The sequence below is a fragment of the Dipodomys spectabilis genome, unplaced genomic scaffold (assembly GCF_019054845.1).
Source record: "Dipodomys spectabilis isolate Male_0828 unplaced genomic scaffold, ASM1905484v1 ptg000004l, whole genome shotgun sequence".
In the NCBI taxonomy this organism is placed as follows: domain Eukaryota; kingdom Metazoa; phylum Chordata; class Mammalia; order Rodentia; family Heteromyidae; genus Dipodomys; species Dipodomys spectabilis.
In genome coordinates, this window is record NW_024870681.1 from 7,278,560 (window position 1) to 7,305,413 (window position 26,854).

Consider the following 26,854-nt stretch of genomic DNA (forward strand, 5'->3'; position numbering starts at 1 on the left):
TTTAAGCAGAGAAGCAACAGGGTCCCATTTTAGCTTCAGAAGTAGGATTCTAGCTCAAATATGGTGTGTGTGCTGGTCCTGGAGTAGGAACTCAGGGTCTGGGTTCTGTCTCTGAGCTTTTGTGCTCAAGGTTAGTGCTCTACCACTTAAGCCACAGCTCTATTACAGGCTTTTTGGTAGCTAATTGGGATGAGTCTTATAGACTTCCCTCCCTCTGCTGACTTCAAACTGTAATTGACTATTTCAACCTCCTAAGTAGCTAGGATTACAGATGTGAGCCTCCTATACCTAGCTTCTAGCACTAATTCTTAACCCTAATTACTATTTAAAAAACAAACTTAAGAAGCTTCCCAAAATTATAGGTCAGAGATCCATTCTAGAAAAATAAGACCAGAATTTCAGGGCGGGGGGGGTGGTAATATCCAGACTTTTTGGGGGGGGGTCTGGTAGTGGGGCCTGAACTCTGGGCCTGGGCGCTGTCCCTCTGGTCTTCAGCTCAAGGCTAGCGCTCTACCACTTGAGCCACAGCGCCACTTCCGGCCTTTTTCTTATGTGGTGCTGAGGAATCGAACCCAGGGCCTTGAGCATGCAAGGCAAGTGCTCTACCACTGAGCCACCTTCCCAGCCCATATCCAGACTTTTTTATTTTTGTTTTTATTTTTTTAGTTTAATGGTGGGGTATAGAACTACCATTCCAAGAGGAGAGAAGAAGGAAAGGGTATAGACTTTTTAAGCACTATGTTTGAGATTTTTTTGTTCTTGTAACTACACTATTAAAATCAATATAATATAACATAATATATTCTACATTTATATATGTGATCATGTACAATATATGTATATGTAATAGGTAATAATGTGTAATATATATGTACATAGTATCATTCCAAAATGAAAAAAGAAAAGAAAGCACTAGTCACCCTGGGTTGCTCTCCTCTCTGTGTTTTATTTTTGGTGGAAACCCAAACACACACACACACACACACACACACACACACACACACACACACACACACGAGACTTTCTATTTATCCCTCTCATGTTCGTAATCTTTTCCCTTCTTCAGGCAGGTGTTTCCTTTGTCTGGAATGCTGCTCCCAGATCTTGAGAAAGATGCCTCTTCTCGACTCAGATCTGATTACTTCTGAGTGAGCTTGACTACCCTAGATGAAAGCAGACCCTGGCTTCCTTCCATCCATACACCTTTCTGTTCGCTTCCTAGAACTTTCATCTGGTTAATTTGCTAAATGTCATCTGACCCTGCTAAAAATGTAAGCCTCCTCAGGAGAGGAATCCTAGTGATGTGCACCAAACTGCCCCTGAAGCGAAGGAAAGTTCCTGGCCTACGAAGACAATGACATCTGCCCACTAACAGGATCCAGGGCTGTGAACAATGACGGACCACACCTCTCAGGATGGTGCTAGGCTCCGCCTCCTGGAGCTACTTCCGCCCTCAGCAGGGCCGGGCGGAAGTCCGCTGGGAAGAGAGACGTCATCTGCGCAGTCGCTTCCATGCCGCAGAGCTTTCTGGGTAAAGATGGATGCCCACGATCTTTTCCGCCGTCTGGGCGCCGGGGCCAGATTCGACGTGAAACGCTTCTCGGCAGACGCCGCTCGATTCCAGGTACCGTGCGCAGAGGCTCGAGGCCCAAACACTTTAAAAAGGAGCAGGAGTCCGCGCCCCTGGAGACCCCGCGGTCCAACTCGGGCCACGCTGGGGGCCTATTTCCTCCTTCGGGACGCAGCGTGCCTCAGGCCCAGGGGCGAGACCCCCGAGCGACCCTTTCCAGGCTTCTTGGGGGACTTAGTTGAGCCTAGCATGGAAGCTGCACGCCCCTCTTATTCCGCTTCACAGCACTGTGAGAATTCTTTCCTAGGCACTTCGAGATCGGTAGAAAGAGATTTCAGAAACAGACTTTTATTCTTTCCACTTGAGTCTCACCAGGTATGATGTGGTGTGCAGATGGCTGTCCTGCATGGACAAGGTTCTTTTTATTCCTCCAGCATGCATAAAGTAACCGATGAGAATTGCGATTTAGAAAAGGTGAATCGAGTAATAGGGAAGTGTTGAGAGGGATGGGGCTCACTTGGGGAAAATCTTCTTTATTTTACTGCTGTTTGAATTCAGAACTTTGAGCTTGTTAAGCGGACGCTCTACCACTTTGAGCCACACATACACTTTTTTTTTTTTGGATTGTAGCCAGCTTCAGACCCCAGTAGCTGAAGTGACAGGCCTCTCACACCATTTCTAGCTTAATTGTGGAAAAATTTTAATTTTGAGACCTTAGTCAAATTAACCTCTCAATGCTTTAGTTTTTTTCATCTGTAATACTACTACTACTTACATTGTGGGGTTGCTATGAGGTTGCAGTTATTTAAATAAATTGTATTTAGAAGTATGAGATCAGAAAAACTGTCCTTTTTAAATTTAATTTGCCCAAATACCCTTGTTTAGTTCTATAATGTTTGGTGAAAGAATTAAAAAGAGGAAAGTCATTGGACCAGTCCTGCTTGGATGGAGGCAATATTATATTAATGGATTCCTTTTAATATTTTGGGGGTTTTAGGTGGGAAAAAGGAAATTTGATTTGGATTCTTCAGAGGTGCTTCTGGACTTCTTTGGGAACAAGAAGCCTATCCCAGGTGACTGTGGAGCATCACAAACACACCAGGAGCTTCAAAATGAAGAGAAAAAAAAAGAAAATCTAATTGAAAGGAAAAGGGAGCCCAGTAAGAAAAAGAGAAAGAAGATTTCAGGTTAGTGTTGGAGTTTAGTATTTTTTATTTGATTTAGTTGTATTCTTTCAATTGTAAGAATAATACAAGCTTAGACGTCAGAAAATACACAGTCCTCAGTAGGTGGCATTTTCAGATTTTTTTCCAGAGGCTTACTATTACAAGTGTTGTTGCCATGATGGATACATGTACATGTGTCCTTTTGTACAGATGCTGTTAACTTCTTCTGTAGCATGGTGTCCTTAAATGGAAACACTGCAGAAGACCAAAGAGGTTACTACACTTCTGTCAATGCTAAATATCATTGGTCTTTCATTTTTTTCCAGTCTTATATAAAACTTATGGTTGTGGACTGGGAAGGTGGCTCAGTGGTAGAGTGCTTGCATTGCATGCATGAGGCCCTGGGTTCGATTCTTCAGCACCATGTAAGCAGAAAAAAGCTGGAAGTGGCGCTGTAGCTCAAGTGGTAGAGTGCTAGCCTTGAGCTGAAGAGCTGAGGGATAGTGCCCAGGCCCAGAGCTCAGGCCCCATGACCGACCCCCCCTCTCCCCCCCCAAAATACAAAAATATAGAACTTATGGTTGTGTTTTGTTGTTGTTTGGGGGTTTTTTTGCCAGTCCTGGGGCTTGAACTCTGGGCCTGGATGTTGTCCCTCAGCTCCTTTTGCTCAAAGCTAGTACTGTACCACTTGAGCCACAGTGCCACTTCTGCCTTTTTCTGTGATTAATTGGTGATAAGAGTCTCACAGACTTGCCTGCCTGGGATGGCTTTGAACCATGATCCTCAGATCTCAGCCTTCTGAGTAATTAGAATTATTGTGAGCCACGGTGCCTGGCTATAATCTTTTTCTGTTGTTGTTGTTTGTTTCAGGGCTTGAACTCAGGGCCTGGGCGCTGTCCCTGAACCTCTTTGTGTTCAGGGCTAGTGCTCTACCACTTGGACCACATTGGCACTTCCTTCCTTTCTTTAAATTTTTTAAAATTTTTTGATAACTGGTGAAATTGAGCATCTTTTATATGCTAGTCAGGACATTTGCATTTCAACTTACCTGTTCCTACAGTTTGCCTGTTAGTTTTTTTTTTTATATATATTATGGGAGCATTTACCTTTTTCTTTATATTATCTGTTTCTTTTCTTTTCTTTTCTTTTTTTGGTGCCAGCCTTGGGAATTGAACTCAGGGCCTGGGCACTGTCCTTGAACCTTTTTCTTCTTCTTTTTTTTTTTTTGTCGGTCATGGGATCTGAACTCTGGGCCTGGGCACCGTCACACCGTCCCTCAGCTCTTCAAATGGTAGGCTAGCGCTTTACCATTTGAGCTACAGCACCACTTCCAGCTTTTTCTGTTTATGTGGTGCTGAAGAATTGAACCTAGGGCCTCACTCATGCAAGGCAAGCACTCTACCACTAAGCCATCTTCCCAGCCCTTTCTTCTTTTTTTGTACAAGAGTTTGAACTCAGTTCCTTATATTTGCTTGTCAGGCCATGTACTGCTGAGCCATGTCTATAGCTCTGTAACTTTATGAAATTTTCTACTTAGCCTTTGTTTTATAGTATATACTTAAGTCATGTAATGATAACAAATTGTATTTCTATTCTTTATTTCTAGTCTTCTTTATAAGCAGCTACTCATAATACTGCTTGTCTTTTTTAGCAATATTTTATTTATTGCTTGTGTTCAAAAACATGTATGTGTGTTTACATATGTTTTGTTTTTATTATCTTTTAAGTAGTACGAAGGGTTTTCAAGACAACAAATCAGTTTATAAGTATGATACATATTGATAAATGTCACCCCTATCACTTTTCTCCCTCATACTTATGTTTTTATAGTCTATAATCATGAATACTCTCTATACTTTTAGTTGTGAGCCTTCTCCTCTTTTTTATTTTTTATTTTTTATTTTTTCGGTCATGGGGCCTGAACTCTGGGCCTGAGCACTGTCCCTCTCTTCAGCTCAAGGCTAGTGCTCTACCACTTGAGCCAATGCGCCACTTCCAGCTTTTTCTGCTTATGTGGTGCTGAGGAATCGAACCCAGGGTCTCATGCATGCAAGGCAAGCGCTCTACCACTGAGCCACCTTCCCAGCCCCTCCTCTTTTTTAAAACTGTTTTGGATTCACAATAAACACACTGCTTTGTTCCTTTTAATACAACTTAATATTTGATGTACCTCACAGTTGATTTAAGGATTAATTTTGTAAGTCCCTTCATGGTAGGCATTTAATTTGTTTTCATGCTTTTACAATTATGATGTTACAACAAATGTCATTGTACTTTGTGTATATGTGTGAGTACAGCTGGAGTTCCAAGCCAACCTAGGTTACATAGCAAGACTTTGTTTAAAAACAAAAACAAAAACCTGCCAGGTACTAGTAACTCTGGTTTACCCTATAATCCTAGTTACACAGGAGGCTGAGATCTAAGGATCATGATTCAAAGCCAGTCCAGGTAGAGTAGTCTTTAAGATTATCTCCAATTAACCCCAAAAAGCTGGAAGTGGAGATGTGGCTCAAGTGGTAGAGCCCCAGTGTTGAATGAAAAGCTAAGGGACAGTGCCCTGAGTTATTGTCACAAAACAAAACAAAAACTGAAAAAGCAAACAATATAGCCCAGCCTGACCCTAAATTACCAATTCTCCTGCCTGGGCCTTCAGAATGGTAGGTTACAGTTATATACCACCAAACTTGGCTGAAAACAAGACTTTTATTGTAAATCTATTTCACACATGTATTTAGAAGGTGTATCTTTGGGCTCTGTTCCAGTCCATTAATGTCTATTTCTGTGTTTGTATGCCAATATTAGTTTTAATTTTTGTGGTCTTATATCTAAAAGAAACAAATGAGAAAAAACTTGCAGCAGTAGTGAGGTATACCATGTTTTTATAATCTTTTTTATTTGGGAGAGGCAAGGGGAGATGCTGGGTTCAATCCCGGCAACTTCTTGTTAGGTGAGTGCCTTATCAGTGTCACTTATCAGTGTCAATTATGTCTCATTAAAGTTGGAAAGAGGCTTTCTAGTGTTAGTTCCGATAGAACTCTTACTGTTCTCAGAATATTTTTTAGGTTATTCTTGCATGTTTTTTGTCCCATGTAAACATTAAAGTCACCAAGACAATCCTGTCTACTTTTAATTGAGCTAGTATTATTCATAGATATAGGAAGAATTGCTGTCTTTATAATACTTAGTAGCTTGAATATTGTGTTGTGTACATTGCTATTAAAAATGAAATCTTTCACTTAATTTATTCTCTATCTGGTTTTCTGGATGTAAAGAAGCTGGCCACTTTATGCTTTATGGAGCTTTTCAATTAATTCATTGTTTTCAAGTATATTTTGGAGGTGAAACAACCAATGAAGAGAAAAGAGTGAGCTTGCCAACTTTCACTGTAGATACGTCCTCTTGGCTTCTCCTCAACTAGTTCATGAGCTAGTACTTATTTTTTTAAAAATTTACTTTATTGTTGTTTTAGAGGTGATATGCATTGAGGTCACATTTACATATGTATATTTCCTTTTACACAATGTCATCTGTTTCCTTAGTTTCTCTCATTCCGTCCCTCCTTGGTACTTACTTTTGATGTGACAGTGTTGCTTGTTTGCTCCATCCACAACTGTCATACTAAAAATCTTTTAATTTGAAAAATATATTCTAGAAATTACTTCTGGAGAGGATGACACTACTATACAGTGGACATCATCTGTGGAAGCAAAGATTGAAGATAAAAAAGTTAAAGGAGAAAATAAACTAACTTCAGGAAAGTTGGAACATCTCCGACAGGAAAAGGTTAGAGAATTGATTTGGTTCTCAGAAGTATATGCTTTAGTGACCCTTTCCTTAGACTTCAGTAATTCTGTTGTTAAAGGGAATATAGTTTGGTTATGTAGAAGATTAATTTGGGTTTACAGATGTGTGCTAAAATGCCTGGCTCAGATTTTTTAACTCCTTTTGTTAAATGTAAAATTTGATTCCTTTTTCCTCTATATGTTGAGGTCACTGACTTGAAAGGACTTCATCTGACAGGGATTACAGTATTAGAATTCTTAAATGTATTTTATAGCTTGGGAATGAAAGGAGTAAGATGTAGAAGAAAGAACAAATGGCACTGTTTCATCCACAGTAGACTTGTTATGTTGCTGCTGTAAGTGGGGTGGGGTGGGGGCAGCTTACTTCAGCGCTTACTGTGGAATTCTTTAGTAACGCAGAAACCAGAATCAGACTGTCTCTGGGCCAGAAAATGAAGAAGCAAATGAAATCAATACCACTAAACTCCCATTTTTGGTACTTAGTTTTTATAAATAGATGTTTTCAATAGTGTTTTTTAAAAAGTATTGGCACTTGTAGGCTAAGCAGCCTATAAAGAAAGTAGTTGGATATGGTAGTGCCCATCTATAATTCCAACTACTTGAGAAATGGAGACAGTAAGATCACAGTTCAAGGTCAGCCCAGACAAAAGTTAGTGAGAACCTAACCAAAAGCAAACCCAAGTGTAGTGGTACCTACCTGTAATTCCATGGGAGGTGGAGGTAGGAGGATTTCAATTGGACAAAGTTAACAAGAGGCTCTATGTGGGGGAGGTACCTTAAAAAAAAATACAAGAGGTCTACAGTTATGGCTCAAGTGGTAGAGAGAGCCTGTGTAGCAAACATATTCAAACTTTAGTACTGACCCCACCCTCAAGAAAAGAAAGAAAAAAATAGACTGACCTTGAAGGAATTTATACAAGGTTATAAATTCTAACTATGTCAGTAACACATTAGTTGTGGCAGTGTCATGTTAATGTAAAGAAAGCATGATAGGTTTCATTGTTATAAAGTCTTCTGTCTAGGAGAGAACATGAACTTATTACCTGTATTGATTGGGGGAGGGCTTAGATCTAACTGAAAATTTGCTATGCCACTGAAGCTTCTATGAGACACTGCTAGTGCTTTACAGTGTGAGACCATGTTTATTTGTCCATGCTCATAGTGACCCCGTTGCTTTGCTTTTCAGGTGAACTTCTTCCGGAATAAACACAAAATTCATGTCCAGGGAACTGATCTTCCTGACCCAATTACTACGTTTCAGCAGCTTGACCAAGAATATAAAATCAGTTCTCGGTTACTTCAGAACATTCTAGACTCAGGCTTCCAAATGCCCACACCAATACAAATGCAAGCTATTCCAGTCATGCTGCATGTGAGTATGAAGGCCTTTATCGGATGGAGTATGCAGTCCCTTCCTTCTGTCTTTGAAATCTTTTCCATCTCACCTCCCTGTTAAATCCTCCCCATGCTTTTAATGTCCATTTCTAATGATTGTGCCCCCATCAAACTTGTCTTGATCACTACCAATAGATATATTCTTTCTGATATTGACACCCTTTCCCCAACCCCCAGTTCTAGTTTTCAGTTGTTTTGTTTTTTTTCTTTTTCTTTTTTTCAGCATTGAAACTCTTAGCATGCAGTTATGTTTGGGGCTTTTTTCATTGTTGATTTAGTTTATCCCAATGGCTTTTTCAGAAATACAAGTGCTTTTTACAGTTCTTATATGTAGCCCAACTTAGGTCTTGTTTTGTATGCTGGTCAGGGCTTGAACTCAAGGCCTGGGTGTTGTCCCTGAGTTTTTTTTGCCCAAGGCTAGTGTTCTATCACTTGAGCCACAGCTGTACTTCCAGGGTTTTTTCCTGGTTAATTGGAGATAAGAGTCTCACAAACTTTCCTGCCCATGCTAGCTTCACACCATAGTCCTCAGATCTCAGCTTCCTTAATAATTAGGATTTCATGTGTGAGCCACCAGTGCCTGGCCCAACTTGAGTTTCTTTATCAGTATTTATTACTTAAATGCACATAACATACAATAAAATGCACAGATTTTTTATTTTTGGTCATGGGGCTTGAACTCTGGATTTGGGTGCTGTCCCTGCACTCTTCAGGCTCAAGGCAAGCACACTTGAGCCACAGTGCCGCTTCCGGTTTTCTAGTGGTTTTTTGGAGATGAGTCTCCCAGACTTTCCTGCCTGGGCTGGCTTTGAATCTCCATCCTCAGATCTCAGCCTCCTGTGTAGCTAGGATTACAGACGTGAGCCACCGGCACCAGCACCCAGCTAAAATGTACAGATTCTAAGCACAGTTTTAATGGGTTTCAACAATAAAGCTATGTTAGCACAATTCACTCCAATGAAGATTTTTGTTATCCCAGAAAATTCTACTGTGCCCAGTCCATATTTCTCCCCTGCTCAGAGGCAACTATTGCTCTGACTTCCAGTTCTCTCTCTTTTTTTGTTTTTGTTTTTTTTGTTTTTTGGTTGTTGTTGGAGTACTAGGGTTGAAGGGGGCCTTCCACTTGCTATTCAGATACTCTGTACCACAGAACCACACTGCAACCCTCTTTTGCTTTATTTTTCAGGTACAGTATCTTTTCCCAAAATTTTGTGCCCATCCTATGTGGCCTCCTAAGTAGCTGGGATCACAGGCACATACCACAATGCCTTGCTTATTTTGTTGAGATGGAATCTTGCTAACTTTTTGCCAGGGCTGGTCTTGAACCATGATTGTCTTTTTTTTTTTTTTTGTCCAGTTGTGGGGCCTGGGCACTGGGCCTGGGCGCTGTCCCTCAGCTCTTCAGCTCAAGGCTAGGGCTCTACCACTTGAGCCACAGCACCACTTCCGGCTTTTTTCTTTTTGCTTATGTGGTGCTGAGGAATCGAACCCAGGGCCTCATGCATGCAAGGCAAGCGCTCTACCACTGAGCCACCTTCCCAGCCCCACCATGATTGTCTTGAGCTGTACATCACAGTAGTTTGCATTGCAGATATGTGCAATCATGCTTGGTGTTCTGTTCTCATTTCAATTGCCATGTAAGTTTTTCATCCTCTTCTAGAATTTTCAGATTACATAAATTCATTATTCAATCTGTTTCTGGCTTCTACATACATGTTTTTCAAATTCATCCCTATTGCATATATTAGTAGTTTATTACTGAATAATACTGTTATATGGCTATATCACTATTTAACTAGCCACCTATGAATAGAGGTGTAATAGCTTAAATTTTTGGAAGTTGGATTTTTCTTAACCAAGATGGCCTTCAATTCAGGTGAGAACTGCAATGAGAATACATTCATACATTTAAGTAATATTTTTGACTCACATCTTAGTAAATTTACAGGTAATTTTTATTTAAGATTGCTTCTAGCTGGGCATGATGATACGTACCTGTGAAGTAAAGGCGAGAGGATCACTATAAGTCTACATAATAAGACTGTCCAAAAAAAAAAAAAAACCGAAACAGGTGCTGGTGCTCGCTGTAATCTAGCTACTCAGGAGGCTGAGATCTGAGGATCATGGTTCAAAGCCAGCCCGGGCAGGAAAATCTGAGACTTATCTCCAGTTACCATCAGAAAACTGAAAGTAGCACTGGTGTATCAAGCGGTAGTGTGCTTACTTTGAGCTGAAGAGCTCAGGTACATTGCCTAGGCCCAGAGTTCAAACCCCATGATCACCACCAACAAACATCAAAGCTATTACTTTGGTCATTGCTTTAGATTAAATCTTTAACAGTCATACTCATCTTTTTAAAAATTATCACCTACAAATAAATTACTATCTCTTGGGTCATCACTTTTTATTTCCAACCCTCAGTCACTCTGTTACTTAACAAAATCTTCTCTAGGGATTAGCAGTACAGACACCAGGATAAAAACTTATAAGAATTGAACCCAGGGCCTCAGGCATGCAAGGCAAGCAAAACTTATAAGAATTGAATAGGAGAGAAAAGTTGAAAATAGTGTGGATAATTCCTGTTGGATTTTATCTATGCACACTTTACCCTTTCAAATGGAGCAGCAGTGCTCAGAAACTCTTGGGGCAGTGGTGGCAAGGGTAAAGTGGTGTTAGAAAAACAAATATGGGAGAAATTAGAAAAACAGAGAGAACTTGAACAACTGGATTTATCATGCTTAATGTATTTGTCATTTGTATGGCTGATAGCGTTACTTGAGTTGGCTTTGAAAATGCCACATTTTTTTTTTTTTTTTAGGACTAGAGGTTTGAACGTAAGGCCTCAATGCTTGTTGATGCAATATTGCTAAGCCACACCTACAGTCCTGTTTTCACTGGGTATTAAGATACCCAGTGAACTAAGATCCACCTACTTCCAGGCTTTCCTTCATTGCTTGGATCACAGGCCTGTGCCATAGAGTCTAGCTTCCTTTCTATGGAGATGGAGTCTCATTGACTTTTCTGCCAGAGATGGCCTGGTACCATGATCCTCCCACTCTGAACCTGTGTAGGTTGGAATGAAAGGCATGCACCATTGCATCCAGTTATGGGTTGAAAAGGGCATGAGAACTTCTCTGCCCAGACTGGTCTCAAATCAGATCTTCCTGTTTTCAGCAAAGATTACAGATGTGAGCCAGTGGTACCTCATTTGTAGTTTTCATTTTACTTTCTATACTCTATGTTTTTAGGGTCGGGAACTTTTGGCTTCTGCTCCTACAGGATCTGGGAAGACTTTGGCATTTAGTATTCCTATTTTAATGCAGCTGAAACAACCTACAAATAAAGGCTTCAGAGCCCTGATTATATCCCCAACAAGAGAACTTGCCAGCCAGGTATGACTTACAGCTTTTGAGAAAAATGCCTTTAGTATTTGCTTGAGTAATCTTCCTTATTGAGGGTAATATAAAAAAAAATCTCAGAAGAATGTCTTTTTTGTCATGATCAAATATTCTGTACCAAGTGTTGTGTATATTACTGGATATGGGCCACTTTATCATTCTATAATTTTCTAAAACATGGTTTTAAATTATACTTCTTTGGCCAACACTATAAAATTCTTGAAAGGCTATTGTTACATATTTCTCTTTAAAACTTTTTTTCTTTTTTTTTGTCAGTCGTGGGGACTTAACTCTGGGCCTGGGCGCTGTCCCTCAGCTCTCCAGCTCAAGGCTAGCGCTCTCCCACTTGAGCCTCAGCACCACTTACAGCTTTTTCTGCTTATGTGGTGCTAAGGAATCGAATGCAGGGCCTCATGCATGTGAGGCAAGCATTCTACCATTGAGCCACCTTCCTAGCACCTGAAACTTACTTTTCTTAGTACCATATTAAAGGAGTGTTTTAGCTGGTTGGTTTTGGTTCTTGGAACTAGTGTGCTAAATTCATGAAGAAATTAGAAGTCTTTTTAGGTTTTGAAATTTGAAAATACTAACATTCCAGATGAATCTACAAATTATTGCAGATTTGAGATAGTCATGGATTGGTAATAAATTTATGAATAATATAAAAGATGCTATCCACCCTATCCTAGTATCTAGGCAGCTCAAACTTTATCATTGTCTGTTTTAGATTCACCGAGAGTTAATTAAAATCTCTGAGGGAACAGGATTCAGGATACACATGATCCACAAGACAGCAGAGGCAGCCAAGAAATTTGGACCCAAATCATCTAAGAAATTTGGTAAGAAATTCATGCTTGGAGCTGGGTGCCAGTGTCTCATGCCTGTAATCTTAGCTACTCAGGAGGCTGAGATGTGAGGATCACGGTTCAAAGCCAGCCCTGACAGGAAACTCCGTGAGAATCTTATCTCCAATAAACCACTAGAAAACCGGAAGTGGCGCTGTGGCTCAAGCAGTAGAGTGCTCATCTTGAGCTGAAGAGCACAGGGACAGTGCCCAAGCCCCATGACCGACAAAAGAAATTCATGCTTGGGGAAATAGAACATGTAAAGGATTTGGAAATTTTAAGTATCCTAATTGGCACACGAGAGTAGTTCAAGTATAAGTCATTATTTAAAAACAAAAACTAAAAGAGATAGCAAGGCGCTGGTGGCTTCCACCTGTAGTCCTCCTAGCTACGCAGGAGGCTAAGATCTGAGGATCACAGATTGAAGCCACCCAGGGCATCAAAGTCCAAGAGACTCTTATCTCCAATAAACTACTCAGAAAAAGTTGAAAGTGGTGCTGTGGCTCAGGTGATAGAATGTTTGCCTTGAGCACAAAGAGGCTCACACAAACTGAATTGTAAGATTCTTTATCTCCAATTAACCAGTAAAATGTTGGAAGTGGAACTATAATAGCCCAAGTGGTAGGGCACCAGCCTTGAGTGAAAATGCTAGGGATGCCCTGGCCCAGAGTTTAAGCCTTAATACTAGCCCCAAAAAAAGAGGGGGGGGGGAGAGAGAGAGAAAAGAAAACTGCATCTCTCCTCTTACATAAGCAAGAGAATTTGCTTTTACCTGTCTTTTACCTTGAGCCTCTTGAGTAAACTTTCACTTAAAGAAAGGATTTTCCTGAAAAAAATGAGAGGCAGGTGCTGATAGCTCATGCCCGTAATCCTTGCAACTCAGGAGGCTGAGATCTGAAGACTGTGATTCAAAGCCAGCCTAAGCAAGAATCCAGGAGACTCATATCCAATTAAGCACCAAAAAAGCTGGAAGAGGATCTGTGGCTTAAATGGTAGAGCACTGGCTGTTAGCAAAAAGGCTCAGAGACAGTGTTCAGTCCCTGAGTTCAAGCCCCAGGGCCAGCGCACACACAAAAAAAGAAATTAAAAATCAATGATTGGATTATATAGTGTAGTATCTTATATGTTAAGATTTCTCAAATATAAGAGTAGGCACCAGGAGCAGGTGGCTCATACTTGTAGTCCTAGCTACTCAGAAGGCTGAGATTTGGAGAATTGTGGTTCTAAGTAAGCCTAGGAGGAAAAAAAAAAATCTGTTAAGATTCTATCTCAAAAATGACCAGCTAAAAGTCAGGCTGGAAATACGGTTCAAGTGGTAGAGCACTAGCCATCAGCAAACAGGCCTAGCAAAAGCTGTGGAGTTCTGAGTACAAGCCCTAGTGCTAGCGCAAAAAAAAGAGAGGGAGAAAGAGTTTAGTTTATTCTATAATGGTAAATATGTGTGTATTAGTTGCTAATTAGCAATAGCTTTTGTGTTAACAAAACACCCTTTTTCAAGAAGGATGATGAATCTTGTTTTTGCCATTTCTACCATTTGTTTCTCCCATAGATATTCTTGTGACTACTCCAAATCGGTTAATCTATTTACTAAAACAAGATCCACCAGGAATAGACCTAACAAGGTACAATAATATTTCAGTAGCTTTTATGTGTGCATTTTTCAGTTAGTTACAGTTTGTTTTCAGTTGCTTATATGTTGCCCTTCAGAGCATGCTGTCTGCTAATTTAAGACAGCATGGATCCTGAGAACAAGTTTTCATTAAACTCATAGGAAAACATTGGTTTGGAAGACAGTTAAACATCTTGATAATCAGTGCATAATTCTAGACCTTTCACATCTCTCAGCAAAAGAGATGGAGTTCATGAGAGTTATGTGAAGGTCATTGTTGCTAATGCAGCCTCATCTTTGAGACTAATAAGAGGTGATTAAATTATGGGTGTTTTTTTTGTAGTTGTTTGTTTTTCATATTCCCTTCTGAGCACCAAAGGTCATAGCTTAACTTCCTTATGTGTCTTTACAGTTGAGTGAAGTGTCCAGGCTAATCTTTCAGTTCACTGTCCACAAATTGTTTTATTTCTTAGTGTTGAGTGGCTAGTCGTGGATGAATCAGACAAACTGTTTGAAGATGGTAAAACTGGATTTAGAGACCAGTTGGCTTTCATTTTCCTGGCCTGCACATCTCACAAAATTAGAAGAGCTATGTTCAGTGCAACTTTTGCCTATGATGTTGAACAGTGGTGCAAGCTCAACCTGGACAATGTCATTACTGTATCCATTGGAGCAAGGTAATTACTTGTTCTTACTGATTGCTTTTATTGTAAGTGTTTTTTGTTGTTGTTTTTTTTCTTAGGCTCAGATTGGTTGTTTGGCATGAGAATAACAAGGGAAAATGTTTTATTAATAGAATTTTTTTTAAAAAGATTGTTGAAGGAATTTCTATTTTAGAGTAACCCAAAAGGGAGAGTCTCTTATTTTTTGCGTTATTATTTCCATCATCATGCTTTTGATTTTTCCCATTCACAAGTATAATGAGCTCTGTGGCCACTCAGGATTTAGTGTCTTCAGTGGTTTATATAAGTAGGCCCACATAAAGAAAGCTGATCTTACTGGGCCACTTGGTTTTTAATTCCCTTTTTAAAATATTTTGGGCCAGGTGCTGGTGGCTCACACCTCTAATCCTAGCTACTCAGAAGACTGAAATCTGAGGATCACAGTTCAAAGACAGCCTGGGCAGAAAAGTCTGTGAGACTCTTATTTTCAATTACCTATCAACAAGCCAGATGTGGAGCTGTGACTCAAGTGGTAGAGTGCTAGCCTTAAACACAAAAACTCAGGGACAGGCCCTGAGTTCAAGCCCCAGGAGTCGCACAAAAACTTTTTTTTAATGAAAATAATTTGTTAGGTGCTGGGAATGGATTCATGCCTAGCATGTTTGAGACTTTGAGTTTGATCCCAGTGCCTAAACAAATGAATAAAATACATAAGGAATATTTTTATGTTAAATAAATCTACAGTAATAGAGAAAAGTTCAAGAACTTTATGGTATTTGACCCTATAGAGTATTGTGATAGCAGTGAAACAATAAGTAGGAAGACAGTAGCTATATAAAATACCATATTAAAGGAAAACATGCTAGACATGGTGGCGTGCATCTGTAATCTCAGCACTTTGGAGGCTGATGCAGAATTGTTTAAACCCAGGATTTTGAGACTAGCCTGGGAAATAAAGTGAGACTCTTATCTCAAAAAAAAAAAAAAAAAAAAAAAAAGGGAGAAGGGAAAAAGCAAAATGGAACACCCTGGGCACTCTAAACTTAATATTCACTTGTTTAAAAAGAAAGCCTAACATAAATACAAAGGCAGACACTAGGATGGGAAAACACTTGCTATAGTATAATATATTACATTGTTAGAATAGTCTAAAATTTAATATACTTTTTCCCTAATTATTGGAATATAAATGCACGTCCACTAATCAGTAAGAAACAAGTTTAGTGCAGGCTTATGCCTGTACTCCTAACTACCTGGGAGACTGAGATCAGGAGGATCATGGTTCTAAGCCAGCTTAAGCAAAAATGTTTGCAAGACCTCTTCTCAACCAATAGCTGGGTGTGGTATGTCATCCTAGCTTCATAGGAGGCTGGAATTGGGAAGATTACAGTTCTAGACTGTCCATGGCAGAAAAGTCCTTGAGATTGAATGGAAAGATGCTGGGCATTGCAATTTTGTTGTTTTATATAAATTTTTTTCATTTGTTTTATTAGAGTTCGGGGAAAAGGCAAAAATTGGTTCTTACAAAATATATTTTCTTCTCAGAAATTCTGCAGTAGAGACTGTAGAACAAGAGCTTCTTTTTGTTGGTTCTGAGACTGGAAAACTTCTGGCCATGAGAGAACTTGTGAAAAAGGTATATTGGACTACATAATCTTGACTTTGTGTATCATAAAGTTCACTAAGCTTTTATTACAGTGGGAGGACTTCGCATCATATCTTCCTCCTCCTTGTGTATCATATTTAGTTATCCAGCAATCTCTTCTCGTAGCTTAATTATAATAGACTAAAAAAAAACTACCTAAAGGCCTCAAAGCTACGTTTTTCCAGAGGTGGGTGGGTGGGTGGGTGGGTGGGTGGGTGTGTGTGTGTGTGTGTGTGTGTGTGTGTGTGTGTGTGTGTGTGTGTGTGTGTGTGTGTGTGTGTGTGTGTGTGTGTGTGTGTGTGTGTGTGTGTGTGTGTGTGTGTGTGTGTGTGGTCCTTGTTGGTTTGTTAGACAAGCAGGACACTGCAGAATAAAAAGTGCACTTGATTTCTCCCTTTTCCTCCTCTCCTCCGTCTTCCCCTTTCTTCCCTTCCCTTCTCTTTTTTTTCTTCCCTCCCCTCCATCTTTATTTATGGGGAGGGGGTCAGTCAAGTTAAGGAGCATAAAAAAAATGTTAAATTAATCTTATTGAGGAGATAACATAAATATTAGTGATAGCCATAGTGGTAAAGAATTCAGACTAGAAGAGAAAGTTTGCAAATACTTGGTGACTGTAGAAGTTAGAGCTTGTAGAAATTGGGAACATACACTCTTGAACCCAACCACTTGGCTTGAAATTCCAGCTCTCCACTGTTCTACCTTGATCAATTTAACCTTCTCTCTGTTCCAGTTTCCTCATTTATCAAGTAACATAATATCTACTTCATAGAACTGTTGTAGTATTTGAATTAATATAAACATTGTACTTAAAATAGATGATATGTGTTCATTTTTTTTATATTCTTCTTAAGAATATGATATATCACTAGGAAATGTTTAACATTTTTACAGATGTTCATGTCGAGATGTTACACTAGTAACTTGACCATGAATAAACTTTGGGAAATCTGTGAACTCTATGAAATTATATGTACGATTTTGTGCAAACGAATGTGATTACCTGTTACAAAGCTGCATGGCTTTCGTTAGATTTCAAAAGGGGTCTATAAGCCAAAATGGAAAGGCTACTAAGCCCTGAGACTTTATTGAACTCAATAAAATAAAATTGTATTGACAAATAGACCCAAGGACTAAGTTGTGGGAAATAACAAAGTTCTGATAAATGGTGAGTTAAAGAGAGTTTTAATTCAGGGCTTCACACTCTTGCTCTGCCTTCTTGTTTACAGCTGGCACTCTACAATATGAGCCACAATGCCTCTGATGCAAGTTTTATATTGTAAGCATAATCAAAGTTCTAGGGCGGTAAGCCAAAAGATGATTGTTATAGAGAGGGTCCCCTGCCACTTGTGTAGGAAGACTTAAGAGAGATTGCTTAGGTAAGTTTATTGGAATTAGCAAGATGGAGAGCACAGTTCAAGTTGAATAGAAAGAACCCATGTGGAGAATGGATAAGAGGAGGACGAAGGAAGATCTAGACCATTATTATATTCGATTGAATTGCGTTATTTATTTTATGAACTGAAGTACAATTATGAATACTAATTGACAATCTTCTTTATGAGTTACATATGCTAATTTTTGCCTTCTTTCAGGGTTTCAATCCACCTGTTCTAGTTTTTGTTCAGTCCATTGAAAGGGCTAAAGAACTTTTTCATGAGCTCATATATGAAGGCATTAATGTGGATGTTATTCATGCAGAAAGAACACAGCAACAGGTACAGTCCATTGTATGTTTAGAAAGCATAAAAAACCAACTAATTTTAAAACGTTAGCATTGTTTTCCATTCCTATAGTACTAAAGCATTTATTCTGTGTTTTCTTACCTAGAGAGATAACACAGTCCATAGCTTCAGAGCAGGAAAAATCTGGGTTCTAATTTGTACAGCCTTGCTTGCAAGAGGGATTGATTTTAAAGGTGTGAACTTGGTGATCAATTATGACTTCCCAGCCAGCTCAGTGGAGTATATCCACAGGATAGGTGAGTTGCCTTGCTCCCTGTCTCTGTTGCTCACCCCTCTGTCTCAGTTCCTCTACTGTTCCGTTTAAACACACATAGCTTCTAACATTTTTTCAGACTTACTCGTTTTAGTGATAATCCAGGGAGTCTTTAATATGCATCTTGAGTCTCTTTCTCCTCAGAACTGTTTTTTTTAATGGTCTCATTTTTTTTTAGGTCGAACTGGAAGAGCAGGACATAAGGGAAAAGCTGTTACATTTTTCACAGAAGATGATAAACCATTGTTAAGAAGGTAAATTAGGGGCTGAGGATGTACTCAAAAAACAACCTACTAATGAAGCAACCAAGATTGCTTCATTTTTTTCATATGTATAGTATATTAAAATAATTACAAAATGTGTATGTCTCTGATTTTATTTTTTTTTTGGGGGGGGGGGTCCAGTTGTGGGGCCCGAACTCTGGGCCTGGGCACTGCCCCTCAGCTCTTCAGCTCAAGGCTAGCACTCTACCACTTGAGCCACAGTGCCACTTCCAGCTTTTTTTTTTCTGCTTATGTGGTACTGAGGAATCGAACCCAGGGCCTTGAGTATGCAAGGCAAGTGCTCTACCACTGAGCCACCTTCCCAGCCCTCAGATTTTATTAACAGTGGTAATAAAGTATTTGAGCCACAAAAAAGATCAGAGGGCCTTAATTTTCCCCTCTCATTATTAGAATTTGGAAATAATACAAATGGGATATTCTTTTTTTTTTTAAGTTTCAGTATCCCAGAACTCTTCTAATAGCCATCATTTGATGTTGCTTACAGTACAGAATTAAGGTGTTTTCACATGTGCATATGTAAGTGGTATTCATACAGCATTCATCAACCTAAGATCTTAATCCTGAGAATGTTACTGGTGACCCCAATATAAGTATAACTGTGCATCTCACTTTTTCATCTGTGAAGTGGTGATAGAGATAATATTTTCCACATAGGGTTGTTATAAGGAGCAAATAAGGTACTATACAAGAAAAATCTACAGTGCCAACCCCATAATAAGCACTATTACTTAATAAATTGAAGCTTGACTCTGGCTTCATAGTGTTTCCTCCAAGCTTAGTAGCTTTCTAGGGTTTGATTAATGTTGAGATGGCTGCTATCTGAACGTGTTCTGCACTGTAATGTCTGACGATAATCAGAACACTATTCTAGAGTATCTTATAGTTTTGACAAGTCAAAACTGTTTTTAACCTCATTTTGACAAGACACAGATTTATGTTTATGTGTTCCTTTTTCAGTGTTGCCAATGTAATCCAACAAGCAGGATGCCCAGTACCTGAATACATAAAAGGTTTCCAGAAACTACTAAGGTATAATCTTGAATTTATCTAAAACTTCTTTCTTTCTGTTTCTTTACATGTACATTCTTACTTTTGTTTTATTTTTTCTGTTGTCTTGCCTTTTATAAGTATATATATGTATATATATATATATATTATATGTATGCCAGAACGGTACATTGTTTAGTTTTGGACGTTTTCAATCTTACATACAGATGTTTCTTGACTTATAGCAGGGTTATATACTAATAAACACACTATATGTTAAAAAATATTTTAAGTGAAAAGTAATATCCCTTAAATATCCCTTACCTACTAAATGTGATAGCTTATCAACCTATTGTGCTAGAGAGTATTATGGTTTAACTCTCATGACATAGAGGGTACTGAGAGTTTTGCTTCACTGCTTCTGCCCAGCATTGTTAGAGAGTATTGTAACACACACTACTGGCTGGGGAAGATCATAACTCAAAGTTTATCTTATAATAAATATATCACTATTGTATTATCGTAAAGTTGAAAAGTATAAGAAGAACTACCCTGGTTGAAGATTATAAATGGTATCAAACCTGATGCGTTCTTGCCTGCTGTTTAGTTTTTTGTTGTGCACAGTCCAATGGTATTCAATACATTCATAATGTTATTACCTTCATCCCTCTCCAGAACTCTTCCTTCTAGAAAATTGCAACTGTGCCTATTAAACAGTAACTCCCCCACTTCTCCTGTCCCTAGGTTCAGACAACTACCATTCCTTTTTCTATCTCTGATTTTGACTACTCTTAAGTATCTTATATTGAAACTGGACCTTTGGGATCCCAGGCCCAAACTCCATGGGTTCCTTGTGTTAAACCTAGCCCACTCACACCACATAAGATACAGAGAAGGGGAGAGAAGGAAGATTTTTATTATATGGCAGGAGTATACCATGAGAAGGCAGCATAAAAATTCATTTAATCTCTTTTCTGGGTATAAACATGAGCTATACACTTAAATAGGGAACTGGAGGCTAGGAGAGAAAGATGTGTGTAATTGTTAAATTGTCTTGGTCAGAATATTACCTGATTGATCATTATTTTAGTCCTTGTTTTGGGAGGGGTACAGGAGAAATTGTTACCACTGTCATGTCATCACTGATCAAGATTAGCAGGTCATTGCCTAGTGGTCGGTCTGTCCTGAGGAAGCTGCATTGTATCTTAGGGGTGATTGTAAGGATGTTATCAATCAGTCCTGTCCTTCCTGGATTCCAAGGTGATTGTAAACAGAGAAACACATACAAAATGGAGTCAAAGTGGCCAAGCTTTTTTCCTGTTTATCATTATTGAGGGCCCAGCCACAGCAGCTTTTAAGTGCCTCTTATGGTATGAGTTGAATCATACAGTATGTGTTTTTTTGTGACTGGCTTATTTCATTTAGCATTATGTCTTCAAGGTTTATTCATGTTGAACTATAGTCAGAATTTCCTTTCTAAGGATGAATATACTCCATTATGCATATACCACCTTTTATTTATCTCTCTGTTCATGAATATTTAAGATTGCTTTCATATTTTAGCTATTGTAAACTATATTGCTGTGTATAGGGGTGACACAAGTCATTAAAGCCCTACTTAATTCATAAAACTAGTTTCAAAAAAGTTCATTGCAAGGCACCAGTGATTTATGCCTGTAATCCTAGCTACTCAGAAGGCTGAGATCTGAGGATCACAGTCTGAAGCCAGTCGGGGCAGTGAAGTTCTTGAGACTTAGCTTCAATCAATCACAGGAAAAGCCTGAAGTGATGCTATGGCTCAAGTGGTAGAGTGTTAGCCTTGAGCAAAAGGAGCTCAGGGACAGTGCCCAGGCCCAGAGTTTAAGCCCTTGGACTGGCAAAAAAAAGTTTATTGAACAAAATGAAACTTTTGTTGGGTTGGATACAAGATTGCCACAGAACACAATGTCCTTTAAAAAAAGAAAAGAAAAGAAAAGTGATTGACTAACACTCCAGAGGCTGAGAGCAGAGGATCATGAGTTACAAGTTAGCCTGGGTTATGTAGCTAGAATCAGAAAGAAAAAGGTTGGTTGAAATTGTTATGTTTGGGATAGTTCTGAGTTCTATTAGATAATCATAGATAATTTGATTTATTAACATGATACAGCCCACTTGAAACCTGCTAGTGGTTAAAAGATGAATTTTGAGATCAAGAATCAAAACTGGTTTCATTAGTGTTAGCTTTCCTAAATGAAGTTGTGCTTTATTTCCTTTCTTACTTTGTAACTTTCAGCAAACAAAAGAAAAAATTGATTAAGAAACCATTGGAAAGAGAAAGTATTAGTACAACTCCAAAATATTTCTTAGAGCAAGCTAAATGGTAAGTGTAAGCTGGTAAGAAAATCTGCTGTTTGATTGTCATGTAGTTATGAGGCATTGTTTTTCCTTAGAATAAGTTTTTAGAAGTAGAATTAATATGTCTACAGCCCATTAAATAGAATGTGATAAAAATAGTATCTTAGGTTGGCCTTTAATTAGGGAGCTTGAATGATTTAATCTTGGAATTTTTTCTTTATATGTATGTTAATCTGAGTTTTTTCCTATACTTGTAAATAAGGTTTCAATTCTTTGTGAATAGTATTGCCCACTATCTTCACACAGTCTGCTGCAGAAACCAATAATTAAGACCAGTGCTTCACATTGATCTAGTCTTCTTGAAGCTTTATATCCGGGCAGGATTCAGTATAATCTTAGGATTGTGCTGACGTATTCTATAATCTCTAAAACATACTATTTAGATAAATTTTAATAGCTTAGCCTAGTTTCTGGAGGTCTTTAAAGCATAAGTCCTAGACAATACATACAAATCTAGCTTATTTTGTCCAGTGGTGCTAAGAAGATACAAGTTTGGTAATGTATCTGCTAATATTCTGAATTGTTCTACCTTTTACATTGTTTAAAAATGAAACTAAATTAATATATGCTCTAATACAATTATTTAATTCTGGGCTGGAAATGTGGATTAATGGTAGAGTGCTTGCCAAGCATGAATGAAGCCCTGGGTTCCATTCCTCAGTACCACATAAACAGAAAAAGCCAGAAGTGGCGCTGTGACTCAAGTGGTAGAATGCTAGCCTTGAGCAAAAGAAGCTCAGGGACAGTATCCAGGCCCTGAGTTCAAGACCTAGGATTGGCCAAAAAAAAATAATAATTTAATTCTAATAAGCTCTTTTTGTGTGTGTGTGTGTGTGTGTGTGTGTGTGTGTGTGTGTGTGTGTGTGTGTGTGTGTGTGTGTGTGTGTGTGTTTTACCAGGGCTTGAACTCAGGGTCTTGCTGAGTAAATGCTTTACTATCTGAGCCATGTTCCAAGTCCCTAATAACTTTGTGTGTGTGTGTACATGTGTACATGTACTGTGAGCATGCCATTAATGTCCTAGCATGCTACTTCTATGAAAACTGTTCTGTAAAAGTCACTAGAGGAAACTGTTGCAACCAATAGTAGGTATTTACTGAGCTATCCTACAAGGAACTTGGTGCTGATAGGATATACAAATAAATATAAAATAAGCCATCTTTCTTGAAGTTAGCAAAAAAGGTTAGTATGCATTAAAAAATCAGAATGGTTTAAAACAAAATAGGTTTAAAAAAACAGAATGGTTTAAAAACAAAATATAGAAACAAGGTGGCACAGGTGGCTCATACCTATAATCCTAACTATTCCAGAGGCTGAGATTTGAGGATCTCAGCCAGCTTTGGCAGACAAGTCCAAGAGACTCTTACCTCCAGTTAACCAGCAAAAAGCTGGAAGTGGAGGCATGGCTCAAGTGGTGGAGCACCAACTGTGATTGAAAATCCTAAGAGAGAGCCTGAGGCCCTGAGTTGAAAATCCTAAGAGCCTGAGGCCCTGAGTTCAAGCCCTAGTATTGACACAAAAAGAAATAAGGTAAACAAAGACATGAAGACTATGTGCTTTGTAAGTTGAACAAGAGTCCTTTTTTGTGCTAGAACTAAGGCTTGAACTCATGATTTGCTTGGCTGTTTCACTCACAGCTGGTGCTCTACCATTGTAGCCACACCTCCACTTTTAGCTTTTACTTTCTAGGCTGGCTTTGAACCTCACTTTTCAGATCTCAGCCTCTTCAGTAGCTAAAATTATAGTCATGAGCTACCAGCACAGGAGTCTTATGTGGTATTTTAGTATTGACTGTGTAAATAGTATTCAGAACAAGTATTGACAGGGTATAGTACTGTCTTTTTTGGTGTACTCAAGATTTAGGGGAGGGGCTGGGAAGGTGGCTCAGTGGTAGAGTGCTTTGCCTTGCATACATTAGTCCCTGGGTTCGATTCCTCAGTACCACCATAAGCAGAAAAAGCCTGAAGTAGCACTGTGGCTCAAGTGGTAGAGCACTAGCCTTGAGCTAAAGAGCTGAGGGACAGGGCCCAGGCCCAGAGTTCAGTCCCCAGGACCAACAAAAAAAAACCCAAAAAACAAAATTTATGATTCCAAATGCAGTCTTCTGAGGCACTGAGCAGTAACTGGTATAGATTTTAATAAGATGCATCAGTATTTTAAATAATTGCCCTTTTAAAATATTTTTACATTTCTAGGATTTATACTTCTGGGGTTCTTAAATTTTTATTTGCATGAAGACACTGGTATTAATCTTGTCCAGTCATCCACCCACTTAAGATGGTTTCTTTCCATTTCCTTAACATTTAAAGGCCAAACTTCTTAATATAGCACACAAACAAGACCCATCCTGATCTGATTTTAGCTTATCACTTCTATGAATATTCATTGAAAGATCCTGATCATGCCTGGTAACTCACTAGTTAATACCTCGGCCCAACATTGATTCACTGTAGTAGACCTAGGAGACCGATTTCAGGCACTACAGTTATAGTAGAGGGAACTGTGGATCTGGAGTCACCATGCTAATTCTGATTTTTTGCTGAGGATTTTGGTAGGTCAATTTCCCTCTCTTCCTTTCCTCTATATTTAATGAAAACATTTATCTAAATAATGCAAACTCTCTTGCTCAGGGTTGATTGCTTGGTTAGTTGTTGAATTGGATGTTAATCCATCCAAGAACTTTGTGTTAGTATAATGTAGTATGCAATATTTTCTCAAAAATATTTCCACTTCCTTTTCCTACTTAGTTTAGGCATTCATCATTCACCAAGCTCTAGAATTAGACTTTTGAGGTTCATGTCTGACATTTCTTACTATTGTATAGTTGATCTAATGCTTAATAAGCGCTAAATCAATGTGAATTTGTATTATTAGGATTGGAGCAGAGCCTGTCTTCCAAACTATATAGTAGTGTAGTTAATTGTATTATAGGAGACTGGTTCTCTAAATGGCAGAGATCATGTTTAATGCATCTTTGTGTTGCTAGTGCCTCTTATGCTATAATATACAGTAGATTCCAATAAATGTTTATTAACCCCTAGAGTTATGAAATAAGATATATAATATGAAATAATATATGAAAGATATAAAATATCTATTCAATTTTTATTTCCATAGGAAAAAGGGCTCTGGCCAGAAAAGTAAGAAGAAGGCAACCCTTGAAAACAAAAGTTAAAAGACAGACTTGAAAACCGGTGCTGGTGGTACATACCTGTAATCCTAGCTACTCAGGAGGCTGAGATCGCAGTTCAAAGCCACCCTGAGCTAGAAAGTCCATAAGAGTCTTTTCTCCAGTTACCCACCAGAAATCCAGAAGTGGTACTATAGTTCAAACTGTTTGAGCACTAGCCTTGAGCATAAAAGCACAAGGGACAGCACCCTTGAGTTCAAGCCTCACAGCTGACAAAAAAAAAAAAAAAGACTTAGAAAAAAAGAAAATGGGAAGCAGAACTGTGGCTCAAGCTTTGAGCAAAAAAAAGCCCAAGGCCCTGAGTTCAAACCCCAAGACTGGCACACAAAAGTAGAAGAGGAAAAAAAAAGAAAATTAATTTTATGATCCCAACATAAATGTTGCTTTCTTGGACTATTTCATGTCTTTTAATCACTTCTGCCAAACATTTAAAGTCAACTACAAGCACAAGAAACTGGCAAGTGATCTCAAGCTGGGCACTGGTATCTGATGCCTGTAATCTTATCTACTCAGGAGGCTGACATCTTGAGGATCATAATACCAGGCCTTCCTAAGCAGAAAAAGTTTGCAATATACCATCTCTAAAAATAAGCAACAAAAAGTAGGGCTAGAGGCATGTCTCAAGTCGTGGGACACTAGAATAGTAATTACAAGGACCTGAGTTCAAATTCTAGTACATTCCCCCAAATAAAAGCAGGGGTGTGTGAGTGATGAGTGCATCATGTCAAGTTTCAACTTGTGAGTGAAAAATCATACAATGAAATTAAATTCATTGCCTTTTCTGTGCTTTGAATAGAGATGCTTCTTATAGAAGAATAAAAATTGTAATGCTAAAAAATAACACCCAGATGTGGTGAACTGAAGGATTTCTCCCTTCAGTGTGAAGGAAAGTGTGAAGTATACTGAAAAGAGGCATCTGGAACAGGATTTTAAAGTAAAATCTAGAGATTGGCTATTTCTACCTCCTGTCCTAGTTTTTTCTGGCAGGACAGGGGTGGGGGAATGGACAAGATACAGTTCGTGGGGTCTGCCAAGAAGAAACCTACTCCTCTGCCAGGTGCCCGTAGCTCATGCCTGTAATCCTAGCTACTCAGGAGGCTGAGATAGGATTGTGGTTTGAAGCCAGCCCAGGCGGAAAAGTCCATGAGACTCTCCAGTAAACCACTCAGAAAAAGCTGGAAGTGGTAGAATGCTAGCTTTGAGTACAAAAAGACTCAGGGACAGTGCCTCAGAATCAGCAAAAAAAGAAACCTACTGCTTTTTTTAAAATATTTCTTCCTTTGTTAATGTCCTTGATGGTATAAACCACAATAAAGAAATGCCTCTTTCATGACTGGTTGGTTATTCAAGTTACTTGGGATTTAAAATTATTTGGTCTGTTTAAATGTCCTTATTACCTCATTGATAAGATAGTTCACATTTAGCTGTTGTAATGTTGCAACTGCGAAATGACCAGATCTCCCCTTCTTACTTCATTCTTCATCATTTAACCATGTTCTTTCCATTCAAGATAATTTTGATAACAATGTTTCTTCTGATAAGGAAGCATGGTCCAGTTACTTGATACACCTGGTTTCATTTTCTTCCAGCTTACCTTTCCTAAGTCTTGATCATTTTCATCCATTGAGTAAGCAAGTCTTTGCCAAAGTAAAGGATTATAACCAGATGGTGAGTGAGACTTCACTGTGGGCTACTTGGTTACTAGTTGCATACAGTGGAATAAAAGTTCAGGCAATTGAGGAACTTACAGTGACATGATTATGAGCACCACTACCACAATAACTATAATATAGGTAAGACTTCCTTTACTCAGCTTTTCATTCTAGAATCAGCACAGGTAGATTCTGTATTGAATTTTTAGATGGGACCAAGATTGTTCATCTTAATGTATTTAATGGGATTTAGTCCTAAT

At 38.7% G+C, this 26,854-nt stretch overlaps 1 protein-coding gene across 1 annotated transcript; it reads left to right on the forward strand.

The window, feature by feature from the left end:
• Nucleotides 1-1,505: 1,505 nt before the first annotated feature.
• Nucleotides 1,506-25,023, forward strand: Ddx52 (DExD-box helicase 52). Its single transcript, XM_042692226.1, has 15 exons — nt 1,506-1,624; nt 2,568-2,757; nt 6,389-6,519; nt 7,726-7,911; nt 11,183-11,326; nt 12,060-12,171; nt 13,727-13,799; nt 14,260-14,463; nt 15,994-16,084; nt 17,686-17,808; nt 17,921-18,071; nt 18,267-18,342; nt 19,330-19,401; nt 21,632-21,718; nt 24,870-25,023. The coding sequence occupies exons 1-15, from the start codon at nt 1,538-1,540 to the stop codon at nt 24,925-24,927; spliced, it is 1,785 nt and encodes a 594-aa protein (XP_042548160.1). The 5' UTR covers nt 1,506-1,537; the 3' UTR covers nt 24,928-25,023.
• Nucleotides 25,024-26,854: the final 1,831 nt, after the last annotated feature.

Bases quoted from the DNA above. Each gene is read 5' to 3' on its own strand.
- Ddx52 (XM_042692226.1), top strand. From the start codon at position 1,538: ATGGATGCCCACGATCTTTTCCGCCGTCTGGGCGCCGGGGCCAGATTC. The intron at 13,800-14,259 runs GTACAATAATAT...TTTATTTCTTAG, and splicing joins CCAGGAATAGACCTAACAAG to TGTTGAGTGGCTAGTCGTGG. The intron at 14,464-15,993 runs GTAATTACTTGT...TTTTCTTCTCAG, and splicing joins ACTGTATCCATTGGAGCAAG to AAATTCTGCAGTAGAGACTG.